The sequence below is a fragment of the Cornus florida genome, unplaced genomic scaffold (assembly GCF_030987335.1).
Source record: "Cornus florida cultivar Cherokee Brave unplaced genomic scaffold, ASM3098733v1 CherokeeBrave_3.0.0_Hap2_Chr01, whole genome shotgun sequence".
Lineage (NCBI taxonomy): Eukaryota > Viridiplantae > Streptophyta > Magnoliopsida > Cornales > Cornaceae > Cornus > Cornus florida.
In genome coordinates this window covers 91,761,073-91,783,536 of record NW_026775571.1, presented here as the reverse complement: position 1 = coordinate 91,783,536, position 22,464 = coordinate 91,761,073, and the positions used below count along the sequence as shown (strand labels likewise).

The 22,464-nt window shown below is 34.6% G+C and overlaps 1 protein-coding gene across 1 annotated transcript; it reads right to left on the bottom strand.

Annotated features, from left to right (window-relative positions):
* Window positions 1-8,974: 8,974 nt before the first annotated feature.
* Window positions 8,975-21,248, bottom strand: LOC132277426 (sugar carrier protein C-like). Its single transcript, XM_059779290.1, has 7 exons — window positions 21,113-21,248; window positions 20,640-20,962; window positions 18,699-19,328; window positions 17,977-18,431; window positions 11,665-11,956; window positions 9,391-9,496; window positions 8,975-9,336 (listed from the first exon to the last, which is right to left on the bottom strand). Exons 1-7 carry the CDS (start codon window positions 21,246-21,248, stop codon window positions 8,975-8,977), a joined length of 2,304 nt encoding a protein of 767 aa, XP_059635273.1.
* Between the last annotated feature and the right edge of the window lie 1,216 nt (window positions 21,249-22,464).

The following is a 22,464-nucleotide window of genomic DNA, read 5'->3' as shown; positions in this document are numbered from 1 at the left end:
TTTGTGATTTGAGAGGATGATGGAGAAGATTAAGAATTCTGATTAGGCTCATTTTCATTCAAAGGAGTAGGAGTAGAATTGGAAATTGGATGGGTGACAACTTTAGGTTGCACCGATTCACTATCTTCCTCTGGTAGCTCAACCCTATTGTCCACTATTCTACCACTTCTCAAGGTGGTGATGGCTTACGCTTGAGCTTGGGAAGAATATCTCAATGTAGGGTTTGCTTCCACACAAAATTGGGCCTTTGGATTCCTCTCGGGTTGACTAGGCAATTTCCCAATTTCTCTTGCATTCCATGCATTAGCTATGGTCCCAATTTGGGATTCAAGCTTTGATATAGATTGGGAGTGGGAATGCAACAAGTTGGTATCCTTTTCTAAGCTACCCAAAGCCATCAAGACCTTATCTTCAAATGTGGAATTACTAGAAAGTGCTTGAGGATAATGAAAGCCAACTTGGGAATCATACATTTGAGGATGTGAGAAGTCATTCATTCTTTGATGATGAAAAGAAGAAGAAACGAACCCTTGACAACCTCCATTTCTTTTATGAGGTGGAATGTATTTTCTTTGGAGATTTTTAGCTTGATAAGGGTTTTCATTCCACAATGGAACATATGCTTTTGAATAAAGGTGAGCAAATGTGGCATTAACTTGTTCAAAGCGTTTATTAACAACATGTCCATGGGGACAATTGAAAGTAGTTTGCAAAACACTTGAACATGTCATGCAAGGCTCAGAAAGATGAGTTGTATGGTGAAAAGGAGACACATTGGTAGCCGGTTTTTTATTCAACAAAAATTGATCAAGTTTTTGAGAAAGAGTTTTAACCTCGGCTACAATTTCCTTTGAATTATCAATTTAACACACTGTTACACTTTCCTCTTTTTTAGTAAAACCATGGTCAAGCTAAGAAGTGTAATATTTGTGTAAAGAATTTTCACTCATTTTTTCAAAGAGGTGCCAAATGTCATCTTCATGTTTTCCAAAATATAAACCCCCACATGAGGTATCAACTATGTCCTTTTGCATGTCGGATAGGCTTTCATAGAAGTATTGGACAACTTGCCATTTTGGGATACCATGGTGTGGACACTTTCTTAGCAAGTCATTCAATCTCTCCCACGCCTCATGCAACAACTCTCCTTCCCTTTGAGAAAATTTTCTAATTGAAGCACACATTACATTGGTCAAACTTACGGGGTAAAATTTTTTAAAAAACTCATTTTGCATTTGTGCCCAAGATGTTATTGAATTCACCCCTAAAGTATTGAACCAATGCTTTGCTTTATTTTTAAGTGTAAAAGGGAAGGGGAGTAGTTTAAGAACTTCCTCCGAGACGTTCATGTACCTCACGATGGAACATAGTTCAAGAAATTCATTAAGATGCCTATATGGTTCCTCTTCATCTAAGCCATAAAAGAGTGGACACATTTGAATGGTCTCGGGCTTGATTTCATATTGATTAGCCTCAAAATTAGGCAACACAATGCAAGTAGGTGTATGGTATGCATGAAGATTATAATGATCACGAAGGACCATTGGAGGAATTAGAGCTTGGACTCCAGGGCTATGTTGATTAAAAGGTGGGTTTTGTAAGAAACGTGGGTCTAAGTAGCCAAGATTACCCTCTAGATTTTCCATGTGAATGCCTAGAATGTATGATAAGACAAGGTCTATACAAGGCTACAAATGATACACAAAACACCACAAAACAAGCAAGCACTCCTCCTTCGCACAAAACAACAAGCAACAATCAACAAACTTCCTCCACATACAATGTTCCCATACTCCCATGCTTTGATAACAATGCAGAGTAAAGTAAATAGCCTCCACGCAGGCTCACGATTTATCTAAGAATTCCAAAAACAAGCCTCCACGCGGGCCGACGATTTAACTAAGGGATTGAGTAAGAAAGTCTCACAAAGGTCCTTTAGCACTTCAACTCCAAATTTAAAGGTTAGCTTAGCAAATTTTTTACTTTAGCACTTTTCCTTTCTTTGCTTAGCTCCTTTACTTAGATGCTCCTTTGCTTGCCTCCTAGCTCAATACTCCATGTCAAAGATGAACAAATATAATAAGTAATTTAAAGGAAAAACAAAGTAAAGACACGATCAAAAGAGTACTAATTCCTAATTGATTCCACAAATACAACGTTGCCTAATCCCCGGCAACGGCGCCAAAAACTGGTGGTGCTACAATTTCCTAGGTGTGCACAAAATAATGCTCAACACCTTGAGATTGAAAATTAGTGTCAAGTGGGCATCATAGTTAAATTTATAAACCGCTTAACACCTATACTATGTAGTATGAGTGAGAAGAGATCGTCCTAAGGGATTGGAGTCGTACTTGAATGTGAAAATGCAACTAGGGTTAGCAGGTCGAGTGATCAACAAATGGTTAGTTGGTTAAGTAAACTAGAGAGCAACTAAATTAAACTAAGTGATTGAATGTAACAAGAGTAAGCAAGAGAGAGAGAGATCTTGGGGTTTAGAGGTCACCACCAAGCAATGCTTTTCTACACTTCCAACTAGTGACTAATGAGGGTAAAGTGTGTTACAATATTTGTGTGTATGTGCTTGGTTGATTCAATTAGCAGGGGTGACCAATTTAAGCATACATTGTCTAATCAACATGTGAAAAGCACAATATATCTAGCAATTAAGTATATATTGTCTAAATAGCATGTGAGAAGCACAACATATCTAGCAAGTCATTAATCCTTTCATTAAGTTCACAAGCCAAACACACCACAAGGTTAGAAACATATGCTACTTGCATTCAAAAGTATGGAACATCAAACAACTAGCATGAATTGTCCTCTCATCTAACAATTATTCTATCACTACACTACAATTAAACTAGTGGCATGAAATTAAACTAACTAAGCTAAGGGAGAGGCATAATCCATCAAGAAGTGAGCATGGACCATCTAAAAAATCATAAGAGCATTCTTTTAAGCACAATGTTTTGACAATCCCTAAATCCATAGCATTAGTACACATAGACATGCATCAATTACACAAGAAATAGAGGTAAACATATAAACATCTATTCTAGCATACATAGACATATAGATAGAATGAAATGATTGATTGGAAGCATTAAACCACATAAATCATTGAATAAACAAGATCTATATGTATAAAAGTGTCAAAACATTAATTACAACACTAATCCCTCAATAATACACAAGATTAAGATATAGAAAGCATGTTTGGGGCTAACTCTAGCCCCAAGAGGATGTCTAGCCACTCATGGTGATGATGTTCCAACCCTCATGGGCTAACTCCATGGTTAAAATCTGCTCCTTGTTGATGAAGAGTCTCCAATGGTGTCTCTAGCCTCCTCCTCCTCTAAGCTTCCTCTCCAAGAGATGATATGAAAATAATATTGGCTCCCCTTGAAAAAACAATCCTTATCCTTATATAGGTAGGTCAAAATGACACCCAAAATGAGCTGGGGTCGTGCACACAATATTCCCTAATGATTGGATAAAGGACAACTTTCAATGAGATGGAATTTTAACTTTTTCGCACTGGAGGAAGTTCGATCGATCGAAAGTAAGTGAGATCGATCGAACTTAGGCTGGATCGATCCAACTGGCTGAGCTTTTTGGAAAAAGACAAATCCGAGATATTTATGGGAGATATTTATGGGAAAATGACGAAAGTGGGTAGTGGGTAGTACAGCTGTGGATAGGATCAATCATTTAAATAAGGACAAAAGTGTTCGATCGATCGAAGGATGGTGTTGGATCGATCGAACTTTTGGAACTTTATGCTTTTGGGTCAAGGCTTGGATCTATCTTGAAGTGCTGAGATCGATCATTGTTCGATCGATCAATCCTTGAACTTGGATCGATTGAACTTTGCTGCTTGCCACCTTTGGCTTCATTTGCTTCCTTCTTTCTCCTCTTTGCTTTTTTCTTTGATTATTATTTGGCTGAGTTAGCTTATTTTCGGGATAAGTGCCTAAAAATGGAAATAATACGAAATAAATCTAAAATGGTAAAGTAAGATAGATAAAGGTACTAGAATGCCTAAGCTTAAGGGGTTTAAATACGTACTTTTCAGTGCTCATCAGATATCATCTAGTTATCAACTTGAAATAAAATACGAAATCAAACAAAGTGGATGCTCAGACGTCACGCCGGATCAGACCGACAACATAGTTACTTTAGGGTTACTAGCCCATGGGTAACCTCCTTATGTGCGCACTAGACTATATAGAGGGACAATCTCCCGTACTAGAACCAAGTCCTAGCCGTAGCCAACAACGACATCCCCAAGTTTCCAAAATCAACAAATTGTGTAACAACGTATATATATCAACATGTATATACAAGATATCAACCATTTACTAAGCACAACCCAATTTTGGAAACATATACAATACATGCTCAAAGTCTACAACTACTATGGCATGAAAGATGTCAAATACAAAGTATGCAATTCCTTACACATAGCAACAATATATTCAATAACGAAAAACATATTCTCATGAATATAAAAGTAACAACTATGTTATCCAATACTCAAAAGTAATCAAGTGAACATACACCAAATCCAAATCCATGATTTAAATATAAAAACAACTTCCAAAATGCAATTAAATCCATGGAATAATAAAATAGAATTTAATTAGACATAAATAGTTAAATTCTCTAAATTCCAAGTTAATCCCAAATAACCTCAATTTAATATATATTGAAGGATATGTCATGGTCGTCACATATATAACATCAAATGACAATTTAAGTGATTAAAGCACTTAAAACAAAATTAATCAAGCTAATTAATTAATTTCCTCTAGAATTTTAAACAATTCCAAATGCCCTCAATTTAATCTATGTTAGAGAACATGCCAAGGCCTATTTAAATACCACATTACAACTTGATTTCATACTTGATACAACCATGTGAATTAAACTTTCACTAAAGATAAATATTAAATAAAAGTTGTAATTCTTAATCAAATGAGCCAAATTTAATATATGTTAACCAACATATCCAAGCATAATTTCCTAGAATGTTACAATTCAATTCCAAGTCATACATATCCTTGAGCATTAAATCATTTACAAAGAAATTAATTAAAATTAAATTCCAAGAGTTATACAAAACATGCATACAAGTTGTATAAGCATATATAATCATCAATACAACACAAATATAATCCTAAAACACCCCCTACCTCAATTTGAGATGAAAATCTCAAAAGCTATCAAAACGAAACGGCTCCGAATCCGACAAAACTCCTATGTTTTGTCGTGGACAACACGATCTATATGAATCTCCAAGAAGCCCCATGAAAATCCAAACTTGAACTAAATCCCAAACTCAAAATTTGGTCAGAAATGGTTTCAAATAAGGGGTAATGGTAGAGCACGACGAGGCGAGCAACAAATGCAAAGGCCGAAGGATTTTCACTTAGGAAAAATAGGTTAAAGGAGGAGAAAGAAGATGGCAGCTCCATGAGCATCCATGGATGCCTTTGGTCGTGCAAGGACAGGAGGAAGAAGAAGAAAATCTGATTTTTCTTCTTTAAGGCACCTATTTATAGTAAATCACAAAAAGTACCCCGAAAGGGCCCTACCGGGTCCGGAAAAGGAGATTTTGAGCAAACATTCTCAAACGGCAAAACTCTGTGAACAAAAAAGATTCAAAATGAGAAAATATGAACAATGGAAGAAATTGCATCAAAAACCGAGTCCCGAGCAGAAAGTTATGCCCTGAACAAGTTCGGTAGCAACCGGGTCCATAAACTCTGAAACTGGAGAAAAATGACCAGAACAGAATTCTATGAATTTACAAGTCAACAAAAAGTGAAAATGAATCCTGTACGAGGATCCAGGCTCCAGACAAGACATTTTGCAATAACTTTCGTTAATTGCACAATGGCCCCTACAAAAAGGGTTAACTGCGAAACTGCTCTAGAATGAAAATATCTTCCAAAAGATATTTTCTTAGATGCCCCTGAAATAAAATATCTTCAACAGATATTTATAAAAAATACCCCAAGAAATGAAATTAATTCCAAAGATTTATGCATCCATGCCCCTATGGGCACCGGGAGCAACCAGAGTACTTTCTTGCAAAAGTAAAGATACGTATTTCGTATAAACCACTCATGATAAGGATATGTGAAGTCAAAAACCAACTCCGAGCACAAGAAGTGAGGTTGTGCCAAAAACTGACAAACAGAGATAAGACGAAATAGGGAAAATGACATAATAGGGAAAAGACGAAAAAGTGCATAGTGTCCAAAAATGAAAAATAAAAAATGACTCGGTCCTCAAAGGAATTTGTCAATTCACATGAAAGAGTCTCAGAAACCAATTCTGAGCACTTGAGATGACACTAAGCGACGAAAAACCATCCACAGAAAAGAAAAGACAACAGAAAAAAAATTTATCCGTAAAATTTGGGGAAAAAGGGAAAAGGAAGAAAATAACTGGGTCATTACAGATTCATCTTCTTTCATCACAATGTTGCCAAATTTATGAGAGAGCAACTGAATTTTGGACAACTTCACTTTTGAAGTTCCTTCATGAGTAACTTGCAAAATATCCCAAGCTTCTTTAGCAGTTTTATAATTAGAAATTCTAGCATATTCAGATGGAACAACAGAATTAATAATTGAATATAAAGCTTTGCCATTCGTATCATTACGCTCAGTTTCAATAGTAGTAAAAGCAAAAGTATTTTTTAAGTCTTTGACTATTTTACCATCCACAATTGTATCTACTGTAGGAGGTGTATAGCCAGATTCAACTATTGCCCAGGTTTTACCACCAGAATTTTGCAAATAGGCTCTCATCTTTGATTTCCAAAAATTATAATTATCTCCTTCAAATAAAGGACCATGTTGATTAGAACCGCCTTCATTCAACGCATAAGACATGATTAAAACAATTTTTGAAAAAAGGAACTAAACTTTCCAACAAGAATCAACTCAATGTATAGAGATTGGCTCTGATACCAATCTGTGAGTTGTACGCAACAGAATGTATATAGGAAAGTTTAAAATAGATCTGTGTCGTTATCAACCTTACTTATTTGGCAGTTAAACAATTAATCACATGCAGATAAAATAAATTAAAGTATAAAGTTAGAAATGACACCAGAATTTTAGCAAGGAAACCCAGTTGATAAAATACGTCAACTGAAAAACCTCAAGGACTTGTGCAGTCCAAAGTAAACCAATCCACTATGCTTGAAACAAAGTATACCGAACTTTGACTCTAGTTCACACCCTATCGTTCTACACCACACCAATCGCTAACGATCCTCTAGCTTTGCGACTCCCCGTCCAACAGCAACTAGACCTCAGACTTACACTTGATACTTGTAGAAGAGTAATAGGTAGATCAGACAGCACTCCACGAATGCTCCAACCCTTTCAAAGTGTGACTGCATTTACTTCTGTTCTTCAATCGTGTGAATGATATAGAAGAAAATCTCTTTTGTCTGATCGATGTTGATACTCCTGTATTATCACGATCAAGATTCGAAAACCATAACTCTAAACTCTGTGTTTATGTGTATGTGTTCTAGAAAGATATCAGAAAAATTAACTCTGATTTTCTGCAAAAATAATCTTCTTAAGGCTTTGAATAATATCTAAAGAATAATGTAAAAGCTGTGAAATAAACCAATGTATATGACATGGTTTATATAGAGTATAGAATGGCCTAATCCCTCTAAAAATAAGGTAAATTTTGTGCATAGGTTTTGGTACAATTCTAGACCAATTGGGAAATTATTTAGAAAAAGGAAACTGAAGGTGTATTACAAACAGGATATCTTGAACCGGTTTAAGGAAGCTGAACTGGTTCAAGTTTGGCAGTGTATCAAACTTGAACATCTTGAATTGGTTCAAGGAAGCTGAACCGGTTCAAGGTTGGTAGACTTGAATTTCGAGTTCTTTTAGCCTTGTTTCATTCTTACTGGAATTGTAGATCAATATGGTAAGATAGAATGTCCAACTTGTTCATATTCCTTCCTATAAAGGTGTTTTTACCCTCTTCCCAATTCTGTAGTCCCTGTCAACCTCGATGACTTGTAAAACAAGTGTTACAATTACAACTCAACTTGGACTTGTTATGTCTACGATAATTGTCAAAAAATAATTAATATCTCACAATCTCCCCCTTTGGCAATTTCGTGGCAAAACCTTAAAAACAATTTTGCAATCTACCCAAAGCGGGAAAGTAAATTACATTGTTTGTTTAAAGGAAAACAAATGAAAACTGTGCTCTTCTTAGATGCAACTCTTGACCTGCTTCATGCACACTATCAGGCAATACTACCAGTAAAGTTTAATAAAGAAAAATTTAAAAACTCCCCCTGAAGTAAATCCAAAGAAAAAATTTAAGAAAAAACTCCCCCTTAACATCACATCTGGACTCCCCCTTTTTGGAACAAATTGACAAAGGATAGTAAATTCCAATGCACATAAATCAAGTAAATCATAATTCGGATAAGCATCATAAAGTCTATGAAAGCATATTCTAAAAATATCCAAAAACAAATACAAGTTGTTCAATAATAAACAAAACATGATGTCATGATGCATGAGGAAAAAAAAAAAAAAAAAAAAAACAATAAAAGCAGCACCATGGCCCCTTAACAATTCAGAGATAAGAAACAGCATCCCTAATCTCCTCCACTTGCTTCTTCATCCCCATCCTCCTCATCTTCATCAGTATGCTCAACCTCATCTTCATCATCTCCCTCGTCTTTAGCTTACAGAGACAGATCTGGAGGCACAGGCCTATAGACATCTTCCTCCGGAATCCTAGATGGTTGTCCTTGCAACTGAGCTGCCTATAATTTGAGATCTCGAATCTCAACCATTATCTTCTCAAAGAATGAATTCTGATGCTGAAGTAGATGGGAATACATAAGATTTGCATCAGTTTTCATGAAAACTCCCTTTAAAGCAAACAACTGAGAAGTTTTTGAAATTTATGACGGTTCCTCATCAACAGATCTCCTCGCCTTTCTAGCATTCTCCAGAGCAGTTTTTGATTTGTTCAAAGCATGAGGGTCTAACTCAGTCATGATAGGCTTATGATTAGCCTTTGGAGGAATCGACACATTCTTTGTTTTCAGAATTTCCATTATTATCATTGGAAATGGAGAAGAGTACTTGAAGGAATTTTTTTTGTAATGAGCAATGATAAGCTGCAGAATAGAGTGGTCAAGCAAAATATTTTGATTGTTGGCAAGAAAATACAATACTTGAGCCCGCTCCAGTGTCAATTCATCCTTCTTCCCGAAGTAACCCATATTTGCCATAGCAAACAAGTTGAAGAACACAGCTTCATCTGTTAGAAATTAGGTTGTGATAATATCTATATTCAAAGAAGAGTTAGGAAAACAGATCTTTAGTGCGATCCGGGAAAAATCAGGGCCTGTAATTGTCAAAGGCAGAGTTTGTCCTGTCAATTGACGATTTTCCGGAAGGCCAAGAATATAAGCAATATCCTACTCATTAACTGTATAATCATTCCCAAAAAAAGATACAACAAAGTGGGAGTCATGAACTTCACGGATATTAGTATAGAAATAGCTAATCATATTCGGACAATACATGCCTCTGCCAAGTCTAGTGAAGTAAAGCCAATGATGAGCTTTGATGTAGTTCACTAGGGCTTGTCTCGCAATGTCTTAAAGCTTCTGGAGATTAACATTTCTCTTTGTTTTGATTGGCCAATCCTTGTAAACAGAGTTATACACTGTCCAAGATTCTTCATTGTAAAAATGTGATGCTATAAATTCAATCCTTCCAGTGCTAGAAACTGAAGTATATCGAATAGGAGCCATGCTTGGAACTTGAGAACTACTTTGAGGTTATTGAATGGGGATGCAAATTTTAGACCTCTTTGGTGGTCTAGATGTCTCAATTCCTTTTCCTTTAGCTTCTCTAGATAGTTTAGGAGGCATGTTCTTCACAAGATTTTTTGCTTTGAAGTGTAACTTGTTCAGTAATTTTATCAAACACTTGGTGTGCAACCCCAAAAGTGTTTGTAGAAAACCTTGTATGGATCTTCACTTCACCCCAAAATCAATCAACAAAAACAAACTAAAATCCTAAAAATCAAAATATTTTAGAATTTTTCAAACTTTTCAATTTTTTTCTTGGCTTTTTTTTTTATAAAACAAAAAAAACAAAATCAACAATCATTAAAATCATCCTGTCAACACACGATTCAAAACCCTTTGAGAGAATTTTAAAAGTATCTCAGAGAACAAATTCGACTCCGCAGACTTTTCAGATAATTTCAACTCTCAGAAAGTAATCACAACATGAAATCAAACTCGCAAAATTTACTGACAGATTTAGAAATTAATCTAGCAAGTTCATGTGTGTGTGTAAAATCCAATCTAATCCATCTTTAGTTGAATTTCAACAGATCATTGTCTAAACCTTATTGATCGAAAAGCATCAAGATAAAATTATTTTAAGCAATTTTTTTTTTTTAAGCAAGGCGACTTTCACTCTAAAGAGTATTCAGCAATTTCTCAACTTAACTTATCTCCACTTTTCGCTTCAATTCACAGTTTAATGGGAGCTTTCGATCAAATCTCAATAGGCATCCTTTTCCTCAGCAATTTATTCAGCATTTTTTTTTCTTCTTTTCTTTTCAAGCTAAATATTTTTTTTCAATCTCTTTATTTTGTTTTTAGCTCCTATTTTTTTAAACAATAACCTTTATAGCATTTGTGAACAATAAACCCTAGTCAACAGATCAAAAGATTTTCAACCAAATTTGTCAAAGATGGACTAGTAACAAAAGTCTATGAACTTAAGAGATTTAAATCTAAAATCTCCTAAACAATGCAAATCATCTTTCACTGTATAGATTACAGACCAAGAATCTATTTTTATTCAAATTATCATGTGTCTTTATTTACATTCAAAGATAGATCATAAATTCTTCAAAAGAATTTTTTTACACATATATCAAGAAGATTATGATTAGAAATTCAAAATCTAACCAAACCCTAACAAGTGATCCAATGGCCACCAAATTTTCTTACAAGCCATGATCACTGAATTTTGTAGAACTTAGTTTGAGGGTGAAATCCTCTTGGAAACTCGTTCCATGGACTCAACAGGCACATAATTGATCAAATTAGACTTTTTGATTCACACAGTTCTCACTCTTATTTCCTGAAATTCTTTTTCTTTCTTTACCTCATTTTTAGGCAAAATTTCAGTTCTAGAAACCTTAGGTGTCAATTTCTTTTTCCTTTAGAATGCACCTTGGTCTTAGTATGAGAATCAGTTTTAGAAAAATCTTTCTTTTTCCTGTGAAGGCATAAGTTATACTTATGTCCATTTTTTCTACTAAAAGTGCAATGCAACAATTTTGGCACATAAGACATAGCAGAATGTGATGCATCAGGCAAACATGGTTTAGGCATAAAAGCAGGTTTAACAAAAGTTGTTTTACGTTGGTTACTAGAAGAACCTTTAATAAATCCTAACCTATTTTATCATTCACATCCTTACCCATGTTGATTATCTTATTTAAATTATTTTGACTCATATTGAACCCTTTCAGTTTATCTTTTTCAGATTTCAATTCAATTTCAAGATAATCATTTTTCAAAGCAAGACATTCTTTTAATGAGTTAGCAACACTTACCTTATCCTCAAGAATGATGATCTGTTTCTCAAGCTCAATGATGACAGACTTGCTTTCAATAGCCTTCCTTTTGCTTTCAGCAATTTGTTTCTTGAAATCTTCATTCTCTTCTTTTGCTTGGATAAGCTCTTTTGCTAGCTTATTGATTGCCTGTTTGTTCTCAATGGTTTCCATGACCATCTTCTTCAGTCTTTCATCGTCCTTTTCATCCTCTTCAACATTTTCATCATGAACTTCACTATCTTCATTATCTGAACTGTCTGAGTCAGATAAATGAACGACATGAGGACCCCTATCAAAAAAAAAGACATAAAAAAAATCATTAGTATCATCCTAAGGAGAATCACCAACACTTAAAGTAGACTTTTCAATCATAGAAACTTTCATTGCTTTTCATTTATTCCTATCCTTTTGTTCTTTCCTAGGACTAGGTTAAACATTGGATGCATGACCTTTGCCACCACAATTCCAGCAAGTAAATTTAGTTTCTTTTAATTCTTCTATTTTTTTCTCATTAAACCTAAACTTTGACGTCTTGTCAAAATTTTGAGGATTAGCCATGTTGCTGCTATTCCTTCTCCTCTGTTGCCTTTGCAAAATCTGATTGAATTGCCTTGACAAGAATGCAATATCATCATCAGAGTCATCATTCACATAATTCTCAACTTGTGTAGATTTTAAAGCAAGATTTTTCTCTTTCTGACTTAAATCAAAATTCTGCATCTCAAAAGTTTTTAATGAACCTACCATCTCATCAACTTGACAGGTAGTCAAATCCCAATGTTCAGAGATGGTTTCAACCCTTTCTGGAAACTTTTAGGTAAAGACCTTAAGATTTTCTCACAAATTTTTTTATCACTAACTTTTTTCCCTAAGTGACGCGTTTAGAAATTATTTCAAGAAGACTAGAATAAAAATCAGAAAATTATTCATCTTCTTTCATAAAAATGTTGCCAAATTTATGAGAGAGCAACTAAATTTTAGACAACTTCACTTTTGAAGTTCCTTCATGAGTAACCTGCAAAATATCCCAAGCTTCTTTAGCAGTTTTACAATCAGAAATTCTAGCATATTCAAATGGAACAACAGAATTAATAATTGAATATAAAGCTTTGCCATTAGCATCATTACGCTCAGTTTCAATAGCAGTAGAAGCAAAAGTATCTTTTAACTCTTTGACTATTTTACCATCCACAGTTGTATCTACTATAGGAGGTGTATAGCCAGATTCAACTATTGCCCAAGTTTTACCACTAGAATTTTGCAAATAGGCTCTCATCTTTGATTTCCAAAAATTGCAATTATCTCCTTCAAACTAATGACCACATTGATTAGAACCGCCTTCTTTTAACGCATAAGACATAATTCAAACAATTTTTTGAAAACAGAACTAAAGTTTCCAACAAGGATCAACTCAATGTATAGAGATTGGCTCTAATACCAATCTATGAGTCGTACGCAGCAGAATGTATATAGGAAAGTTTAAAACAGATCTGTGTCATTATTAACTTTACTTATTTTAGCAGTTAAACAATTAATCACATGCAGATAAAATAAATTAAAGTATAAAGTTAGAGATGACACCAGAATTTTAGCGAGGTAGTTGATAAAATACGTCAACTGTAATGGGAAAAACCTCGTGGACTTATGCAATCCAAAGTAAACCAATCCACTATGCTTGAAACAAAGTATACAGAACTTTGACTCTGGCTCACACCCTATCATTCTACACCACACCAATCACTGACGATCCTCTAGCTTTGCGACTCCCCGTCCAACAGCAACTTGACCTCAGACTTACACTTGATACTTGTAAAAAAGTAGCAGGTAGATCAGACAACACTTCATGAATACTCTAACCCTTTCAAAGTGTGATTGCATTTACTTCTATTCTTCAATCGTCTAAATTATGTAAAAGAAGATCTGTTTTATCTGATCGATGTTGATACTCCTGTATGATCACGATCAAGATTCGAACACCATAACTCTAAACTCTATGTTTATGTTTATGTGTTCTAGAAAGATATCAAAAAAAATCAACTTTGATTTTCTGAAAAAAATAATCTTCCTAAGGCTTTGAATAATATCTTAAGAATAATGTAAAAGCCGTGAAATAAACCAATGAATATGACATGGTTTATATAGAGTATAGAATGACCTAACCCCTCTGAAAATAAGGTAAATTTTGTGCATAGGCTTTGGTACAATTCTAGAGCAACTGGGAAATTATTTAGAAAAAGGAAACTGAAGGTGTATTGCAAACAGGATATCTTGAACCGGTTCAAGGAAGCTAAACCGGTTCAAGTTTGGCAGTGTATCAAACTTGAACATCTTGAACCGGTTCAAGGAAACTGAACCGGTTCAAGGTTAGCAGACTTGAATTTTGAATTCTTTCAGCCTTGTTTCATTCTTACTGGAATTGTAGATCAATATGGCAAGATAGAATGTCCAACCTTGTTCATATTCCTTCCTATAATGGTGTTCTTACCCTCTTCCAAATTATGTAGTCCCAATCAACCTCGATGACTTGTAAAACAAGTATTATAATTACAACTCAACTTGAACTTGTTATATCTACGATAATTGCCAAAAAATAATTAATATCTCACAATTGCTTATTATTTTATCAATTTGTAACGCACGTGACACATCTAAAAGTTACAAATTACATAATTCTATTACTAGTACGTCCTATGTTGAGTTGAATCGGTTTCATTGTTTCCAAACAAACAATTTTTTTTTTTTCCAAAAAATAAAAAAAAAAAAATCCATTTTGCTCAATATAACTCAATAACAAACTCCATTGTGCTATATTTTTATTAATGAAAAAATAATAATAAATAAAAATAAAAATAAAAAGACTGATAAAATATTAGCACTTATCCATTTCTATCCAGAAACATATCCAAAATTGGTGATCTGAGATGCAAAGGTGATCCAATTGAATAGTAGTATGAATAGTAGTGTGTTTGTCATGTGATACCTCTTTCTTAAATTATTTGCACAACAGTGACAAAAATGATTAATTCCATTTCCTACTTTATAAGTGTGAGATATAAATTTGTAATTGAAAATTTTTATTATCAAAACATGTCCGATCGAGTTGTAAATTTTCAGTTTGAATTTTTAAGATTTAAGATTGGAAGCGGAATTGAAGAAGTTCAAGTATTAATGCTTTGATACACTCCGGGATGATGAAAACAACGCTTTAGAAAGGTAGGAGAGTGTGAAGACATTTTGGACTTTCAAAATTTGTGTTTTTCAAGTCTGGCCAACTTGAATCAGTTCCACCACCCTGAACCGGTTCAAATTATTTTCTTCCAAAATTCACAACTTGAAGCAGTTCAAGTTCTTCAAACAGTTTTGGTAAGTCAGTTTCCTAATCTGTTTTGACTTCCTATTGTGTATAGATTTTTACCATATTAATTATGCACGAAATTGACATGTTTTCCAAGTATAATTAAGTTTTCAAAAATCTATAAATATATGTTTTCTCACTTAAACTTTTAGGGCTTGAAAATATATATTTTTCTAATTGAGAGAATTGTTTGAGAGAGTTTTTTATTAAGAAAATTAATCTGATTTTATTTTTGAGAGAATACACATAAACACAAGAGTGATTTAGTATTGTTGTTCTCTATCTCATTGGAATTGGAACATAATTGAAGATTAAGAAATTCCGAAAAGCAAATCTCTTCATTCTTAATTAAATTCAGAATTGAAGAAAATGGGTGAAACGATCACACTTTGAAGGGGTCAAAGCATTTATGGAGTGTTGTTGATCTACCTACACAGATCAAGACTAAATCTGAGGTCGAGAGCTGTTAGACAGGGAGTTGCAAGGCCAGAGATTGTCAGCGATTGGTTTTTGGTAGAACGATAGGGTGTGAGTCTTAGTCAAAGTTCAATATAAGTGGATCGTTTTGCTCTGAACGACATAGTTCACGAGATTTTGTGAAACAAGAGTTATGCAGGGTGCGGAAACAGTTGATTTTAATTGTGATTAACTCCTTTAATGACTTAGATCTGATTATTAGGTCAACTTGCTTAATTTATGATTGATTAAATTGCATGATCAATTAAACATCCACAATCATAAATATAAATACTGAAAAGTAAAGCAAGTTAAGTTTAGAGAGATTGCACCAGGATTTTTAGCGAGGAAACCCCAGTTGATAAAATACGTCAACTGTTATGGGAAAAACCTCGTGGACTATGCAGTCCAAAGTAAACCAATCCACTATGTTTGAAACAAAGTATACCGAACTTTGACTCTGACTCACACCCTATCGTTCTACACCACACCAACCGCTGACGATCCTCTGGCTTTGCGACTCCCCGTCCAATAGCAACTTGATCTCAGGCTTACACTTGATATTTGTAGAAGAGTAGCAGGTAGATCAGACAGCACTCCACGAATGCTCCAACCCTTTCAAAGTGTGATAGCGCTTACTTCTGTTCTTCAAGATCTGAACTCGATTGTAAAAGAATTAAATCTTGCTTCTCATCTGGAATATCTGAATCTTCAGTATAGCTCCGATTCCGATGAGATAGAGAACAACACCACTGAATCACTTATGAATATATGTGTATGCTCTCATAAATAAATTCAGAATAATCAAATTTGATTTTCTGAATTTTCTCTCTCTAGAAGGCTTTCTCAAAATATAGAATTGATTTTCCCTCAAGCCATACCTAAACCAATGTATATAACAAGGTTTATATAGAGTTTTGAAAGTCCTAATCCCTTAAAAAATATAATAAATTTCGTGCATAGGGCTTAGAAGGAAGCTGGGATCAAAAAGGAAACATCAGAAAAAAGAAACTAGAAACCTGATGCATCTAGGACTTCTTGAACCGGTTCAGCCATCTTGAACAGGTTCAAGATGGACAGTAAGGAATCCCACGGATTCTTGAACCGGTTCAGTCCTCTTGAACCGGTTCAAGATGGTCAGTCTTGAAATTTTAGCATTCTGATGATGTTGAACCTGTTCGATAGATCTTGAACCAGTTCAAGATGGACAGAATATAAAAACTTGTTCCGAACCTTTCAAAACCCTTCCTAAATGTTCTCACTACCTCTCAAAACTTCTTATAGCGTTGTTCTCATCATCTCGGAGTGTAGTATATCATGAACACTTGACCTTCTTCAAAGCCGCATCCGATCTTTAATCTTTGAAATTTCGTACTGAAAAATACAGAATGTAAAAACTTGATCGGACTTGTTTTGACATCGAAATTAGCCAATTACAAAATATATCTCACAGATTTTTCCCATAACGATTGGTTGATTTCCACCAATCGGGATTTCCTCGCTAAAAATCCTGGTGTCATCTCGCAAACTTTATTTACTTTACTTGCAATTAATTTTAGTTTTATTTCGGTAAAATTAAAATAAATAAAAATTGGATAAAGGAGCAAGTAAAACCTATTTACAGGTTATTTTTAATACAAACTTTCACATCCTAATAAGTGCTTGAATTGAAACTGTGGTGTTCATGCAAGGTGGTCCTTTGCTTCATTCATAAGACCGTGATCAAAATTGATTCACTCTTCGTTCATAGAAGTTCCAGAGGAACATGGAAAATGTCTTTTGATCTCTCATTATTTCAGACATGAAAAATTGTTTGACTCTTTATCGAAAGCATGTGAAATTCGATTCCCACTTGAAGAAAAGTTGTGATCGAAATTCCAGAATGGCTCATTCATTATTTGGATGAAGTCTTCTTTGTCACAAAACTTCCATCCAATGTTTGCCCCGTGCCATTATCCTTATTTAACAGTAACAACTTGGGATTCTTCAAAAGTTGTGCTATGCAGAACCCACTAATTTAAGCACTCCGTCACGACTGCACTTAGCATCACTCTTCTATCCACTGTGCCTCGTGTTCTTTTAATATTAATCGTTTCCAAAATGTCATATTATCTGAGTTGTTAGTGATTTTATTTTAATTAACTTGCCAAACATTGTTAACTCATCTATAATTCCTTCATGATTCCTAACTAGGAAATTTTCTGCTAAGAATGCTGCCAAAAAGATAAGTCATATTCTAACCTAATTTTAGTACTACTTTATATTTAGCCTTGTAAGTTGTCCATTATACAAATTTACAATGCACATTTCACATTAGTATACGATTTCAGTTTAAATAAAGCAAAGAGGCATGTAATTGAGGCATACAATTTAAACCATTTCATATAATTATCAACACAGACCAATAGCATGTAAATATAGCAAAAAATAGAAAAGAAAAGCTTAGCAAAGCTAAGATTTTTATCAACAATTAAAGTTATGTCCCATGTATGCATCACTTGCCCATTTCAATGCCTCCATGAAAAGGATAATCAACATCAGTCATGAACCTGGACCAAAACCAGTGTTGCTTCCATACAATGGACATTTCTTCAATAGGGATGCCCTTAGTCTCCGGCAAGAATATGAACACAAATATGGTCATCACCACCACGAAAAATGCAAAGAAGATAAACAAACCGAACTTCAAGTGGCAGAGCATTGCTAGGAACGCTTGAGCAACAGCAAATGTGAAGATCATGTTCACTGAAACATTCAAACTCTGCGCTGCAGACCGGATTTCAAGAGGGAAAATTTCACTAGGCACTAACCAACCTAGAGGCCCCCATGACCACGCAAATCCGGCAACATAGATGCATATGAACAGCACCACAACGATTGCATACCACTTGGGCAATTCACCAGGGTTCCCATCTACTCCAAATTTTACAGCAATGCAAATTGCAACAACAATCTGTTTATAGGAAGGAAAAAAATAATAATAATAAATAGCATAACGTGTACATCATTAGTATGTGTCATGGCCCACACTATGTAGAAATGGCCCTTGCACATTCCTCCGTGATTCCTCCGTGCTCAAGGTTTTCAAAATGCATCTACATAGTTAGGAGGCATCCACACATACAAGTGATAGCAATTTTCCATCCAGGCAACATGGGACGTCACAGAATGATTCAAGAAAATTTTGCTAATCATAAATCTGAAACAAAGTAGTATATACCTGGCAAATGAGCATTTGAGCACCACCTTCAAGGAAGAGAAATCTCCTACCCCATTTGTCAACACCATAAATCGAAACCAAGGTTGCAATAACATTTACACTACCAGTGATCACAGCAGACATGAGTGAAGCATCAGTACCAAAACCAATGGTTTTGAACAAAACCGGAGCGTAGAACATGATCACATTGATGCCAGTAAGTTGCTGAAAGAAGGGAATAAGGATGGCCATTGTGAGGTGAGGCCTATACTTTCTCTGCAACAGATTTCTCCATGGATGTGCCACCTTCTTAGATTCCTCACTCGCCACAATCAGATCATTTAACTCCTCATCAACATTGTCAATACCACGAATTTTTTTCAGTTTAGATTTTGCTTGTTCAGTTTTGCCACGCTCAATCATGGAGTTTGGTGTCTCAGGGAGGACTAGCGATCCGATTGTGATAATGAGCGCAGGGACTACAGCACCCCCTAAGCTCAAACGCCATCCCCAACCACCTTTGATCTTAGCAAAGAAGTAGTTCAACACATTGGCTACAAGTATGCCGATTGTGATTGATAATTGAAAGCCAATGTTGAGTGCTCCTCTGTACTTATAAGGGGCCATCTCAGAGAGGTAGAGTGGTACAGACTGTAGTTACAAATCAAAAACAACATATTAATTATTTGACACAAGTAATAACAACCTGTGACTTAGTGGTATCTCCTGAATATATATATATATATTTATGTTGTGTATATTTCATATTTTTTTATTTTTTTGAACTTTAAATTAGCTGAAGGTGACCTTAGAGTCATTACAAATTCAAATAAGAAAACCTATAAATACTTATATTAAATAAGAAGGAAAAAAAAAAAAAAATGTCTTTATCAATGACCAGATGTTCTTGTCATGATTCAATGATAAGATAAATGATATCAATTTGGAACAAAGAACAAGATAATAAAATTTTGAGTTAGTATCAAGTCGCTTTTAAATGAATTTTAACGTTTCTATTTGACATTATTGCATCAACAAGAAAATGATCTTTCATATTAAATGGGAAAAAAAGGGCACGCATGACTTTGTATATTAAAAAAAAAAAAGTGTCTTAGCTGGTATTAACAACTAAGCATGGATTAATCTTTTTCATGGTCATGATTAATTAAAAGTAAACTCAAAACATATAGGCATTTCTGTAACTATTGATCCAAAAGGGACAAAGAGAGAGAGAACAGAGTATAATCAGAGAGATTAGAGAAGGATGATCAAAAGATTTGTAGTAGATAATAGTTAGATTAAATTGTCAGAGTCAAATTCGCGGCAAAAAATACATCTTTGTAATGTTTTAAACACACTCTTCCAACCCAGTTCACTAAATTACAAATTAGAACTGAACCAAAAAGCTTTAATTGAATTAGAAATCAGAGATGAACATAAAAAATCTTGTTGGCTGTAAAAAAATAATAAATAAATAAATAATCATAAACAGACATCTGAAAAGACAAACAGCACCAAAATTTCTTGGAATATTCATACTAATTCAAAACAACAACATTTCTGTTAAAACAGCTTGCATTGAACCAAAAAAGACAAAACAAATGTTAAAACACAAAACAACAGCTTTTCCGGTGAAAATCCTCTCCATTCATGTTTTTACCCATTTTTATCCATGGTGAAGTTAATTCATTCCCTCTGTCTCATAAAAAGTGTCATATTTGAAAAATTACATGAGTCACGGTTCCCCAAACATAACACATTTCATGAGTCACGATTCTTCAAAAATAACACTTTTTATAGAAGAGAAGGAAAACTTACGAGTGAATTTTACACAAAAATGAAATTTACCATTGATAGTGATGAATTCAGCACCATCATGATGAAACCTCTTAAAAAATAGACTGATGACACCCAAAGAGAGAGAGAAAGACAATACAAAGAGAGAGAGAAAAAGTGAGTGACCTGATTGGCGAATCCAATACCAAAACCGAGCAGAATACGACCAACAATCAACATCCAAACAGCTTGAGCAAAGCCATTGACGAAAGCTCCAGCACAAAATAGAACACCTCCGAATAGCATCGACAATTTTCGTCCCAATCTTCTCGTCACCGTGGACGCCACCAGAGATGACAGAAGTGCAGCCAAGTACAGCGACGAAGTGAACATTGTCAGTGTCTCGCTATCGAATATGCAGTACTGATTCGTCGTATTGTCGGCCTTGTGCTTTATATACACAGATGGAAAGAACTTCTCCAAGAACGAGTCCATAGATGTCACTCCACCTATGTATCATATTCATCAACAAAAAATGATAACATGTATATTATGACAAAAGCCGCGAACTAAAAACACAAAATAAATATCCACCACAGAATACAAAGATTTACGTTGTTCAGTAAAAACTATGAATTAATATATTATGGGCTATTTACCGGAAATCCCGATGTCATAGCCAAAGATCAAGCCACCCATGGCTGCAACAATGCATGCTACAGTAACATATAGAGTAAGGTTGCCGGGATATTCCTTTCCGTCACCAGGACCAGGAACAAAGCCACCGCCGGCCATTTTTGCTCTGTTTTTTCAGTATTTTGGACTGTGATGAGACAGAGTAGGTACGTTAGAGGGAAACAGGGTTGAAGAAAAGGCAGGGGTGAAGAAAGAAAATGGTGGACGAAACAAATAAGTGGTGTATGTATGAGATGTTTAGAGAGGTGTAGTGGGGATTGAGAAGATTGAGGACTTCATGATGATGGCATGCAAGAGTATTAGAGTATATATAGGGAACTTCTAACCATCTCCCACAAATGGGAAATATATTCTCTGTTTGAAGACAATCAAAGGCGAGCCAAACAAGGCACTTAAGGGGGGCCAGAAGCCGAACAAGGTTATCCCCGAATATATTTAAGTGGGACCGGTTTGAGCCGCACTTGAGAGCAAGGCTCAAAACCGAACAAGACTCTCTTTGAATGCATTTAAGACTTGTTTGAATTTCGATCATCTAAATGCATTCAAGAGAAAGTCGAATAAAGTTGAGTAATGTTATGATTCATGCATGTTAAAATAAGTGAAATGATTTGGGATCAATGTGTCCTATGCAACAATGGATTTAACTGTTTTGTCAATTTTTTTTTTTTTTTTTTTTTTTTGCTTCTCTTAACATGTCACATAAATCTCTTCCTTATAATTGACTGACGTGTGAACTGAGTAATCTTGTTTTTATTTTTTATTTTTAATGATTTAACTGACCCAAGTAAAATTGAATTAATTGTTTGTTGTTTTCTTTTCCTTTTTTAATTTAATACTTAATACTATAAAGAATACTGGTCATGGTAGAGTTGCATGCAAGGTGACAAGGAAAATATCATTATGATCTGTTCCCAATTGAATACTAAAGATTAAATTATTGTAGAAGCTTTGATTTTTTGATAAAAGTAGATAAGAATCAAATGCGTAACATAATTTTCTAGATTTATAGTCTTCTTCAAAAACAACTGTAATGTCCTTTAGTTTCTGTTTTATTTTGAAAGGAAATAATTATAAATTAAATTAAAAAATCATAAAGATGTTTGCTTGCAGACAAATTTGGAGGAAGTTCCTATACAGATGCGTGTTGAGTCATATATTTTATCTTAATCACTCTTTAGATGATTTTTGTTCACATTTTTTAATTTCTTGTTCGGTCTTCATTTCGTGTTAGTAAGAAACACAATTGAATCCTCCTAAAATGAATGACATAACTATAATCTGTTACATTACTTGAAGAGTTTGTTCATTGATTTGA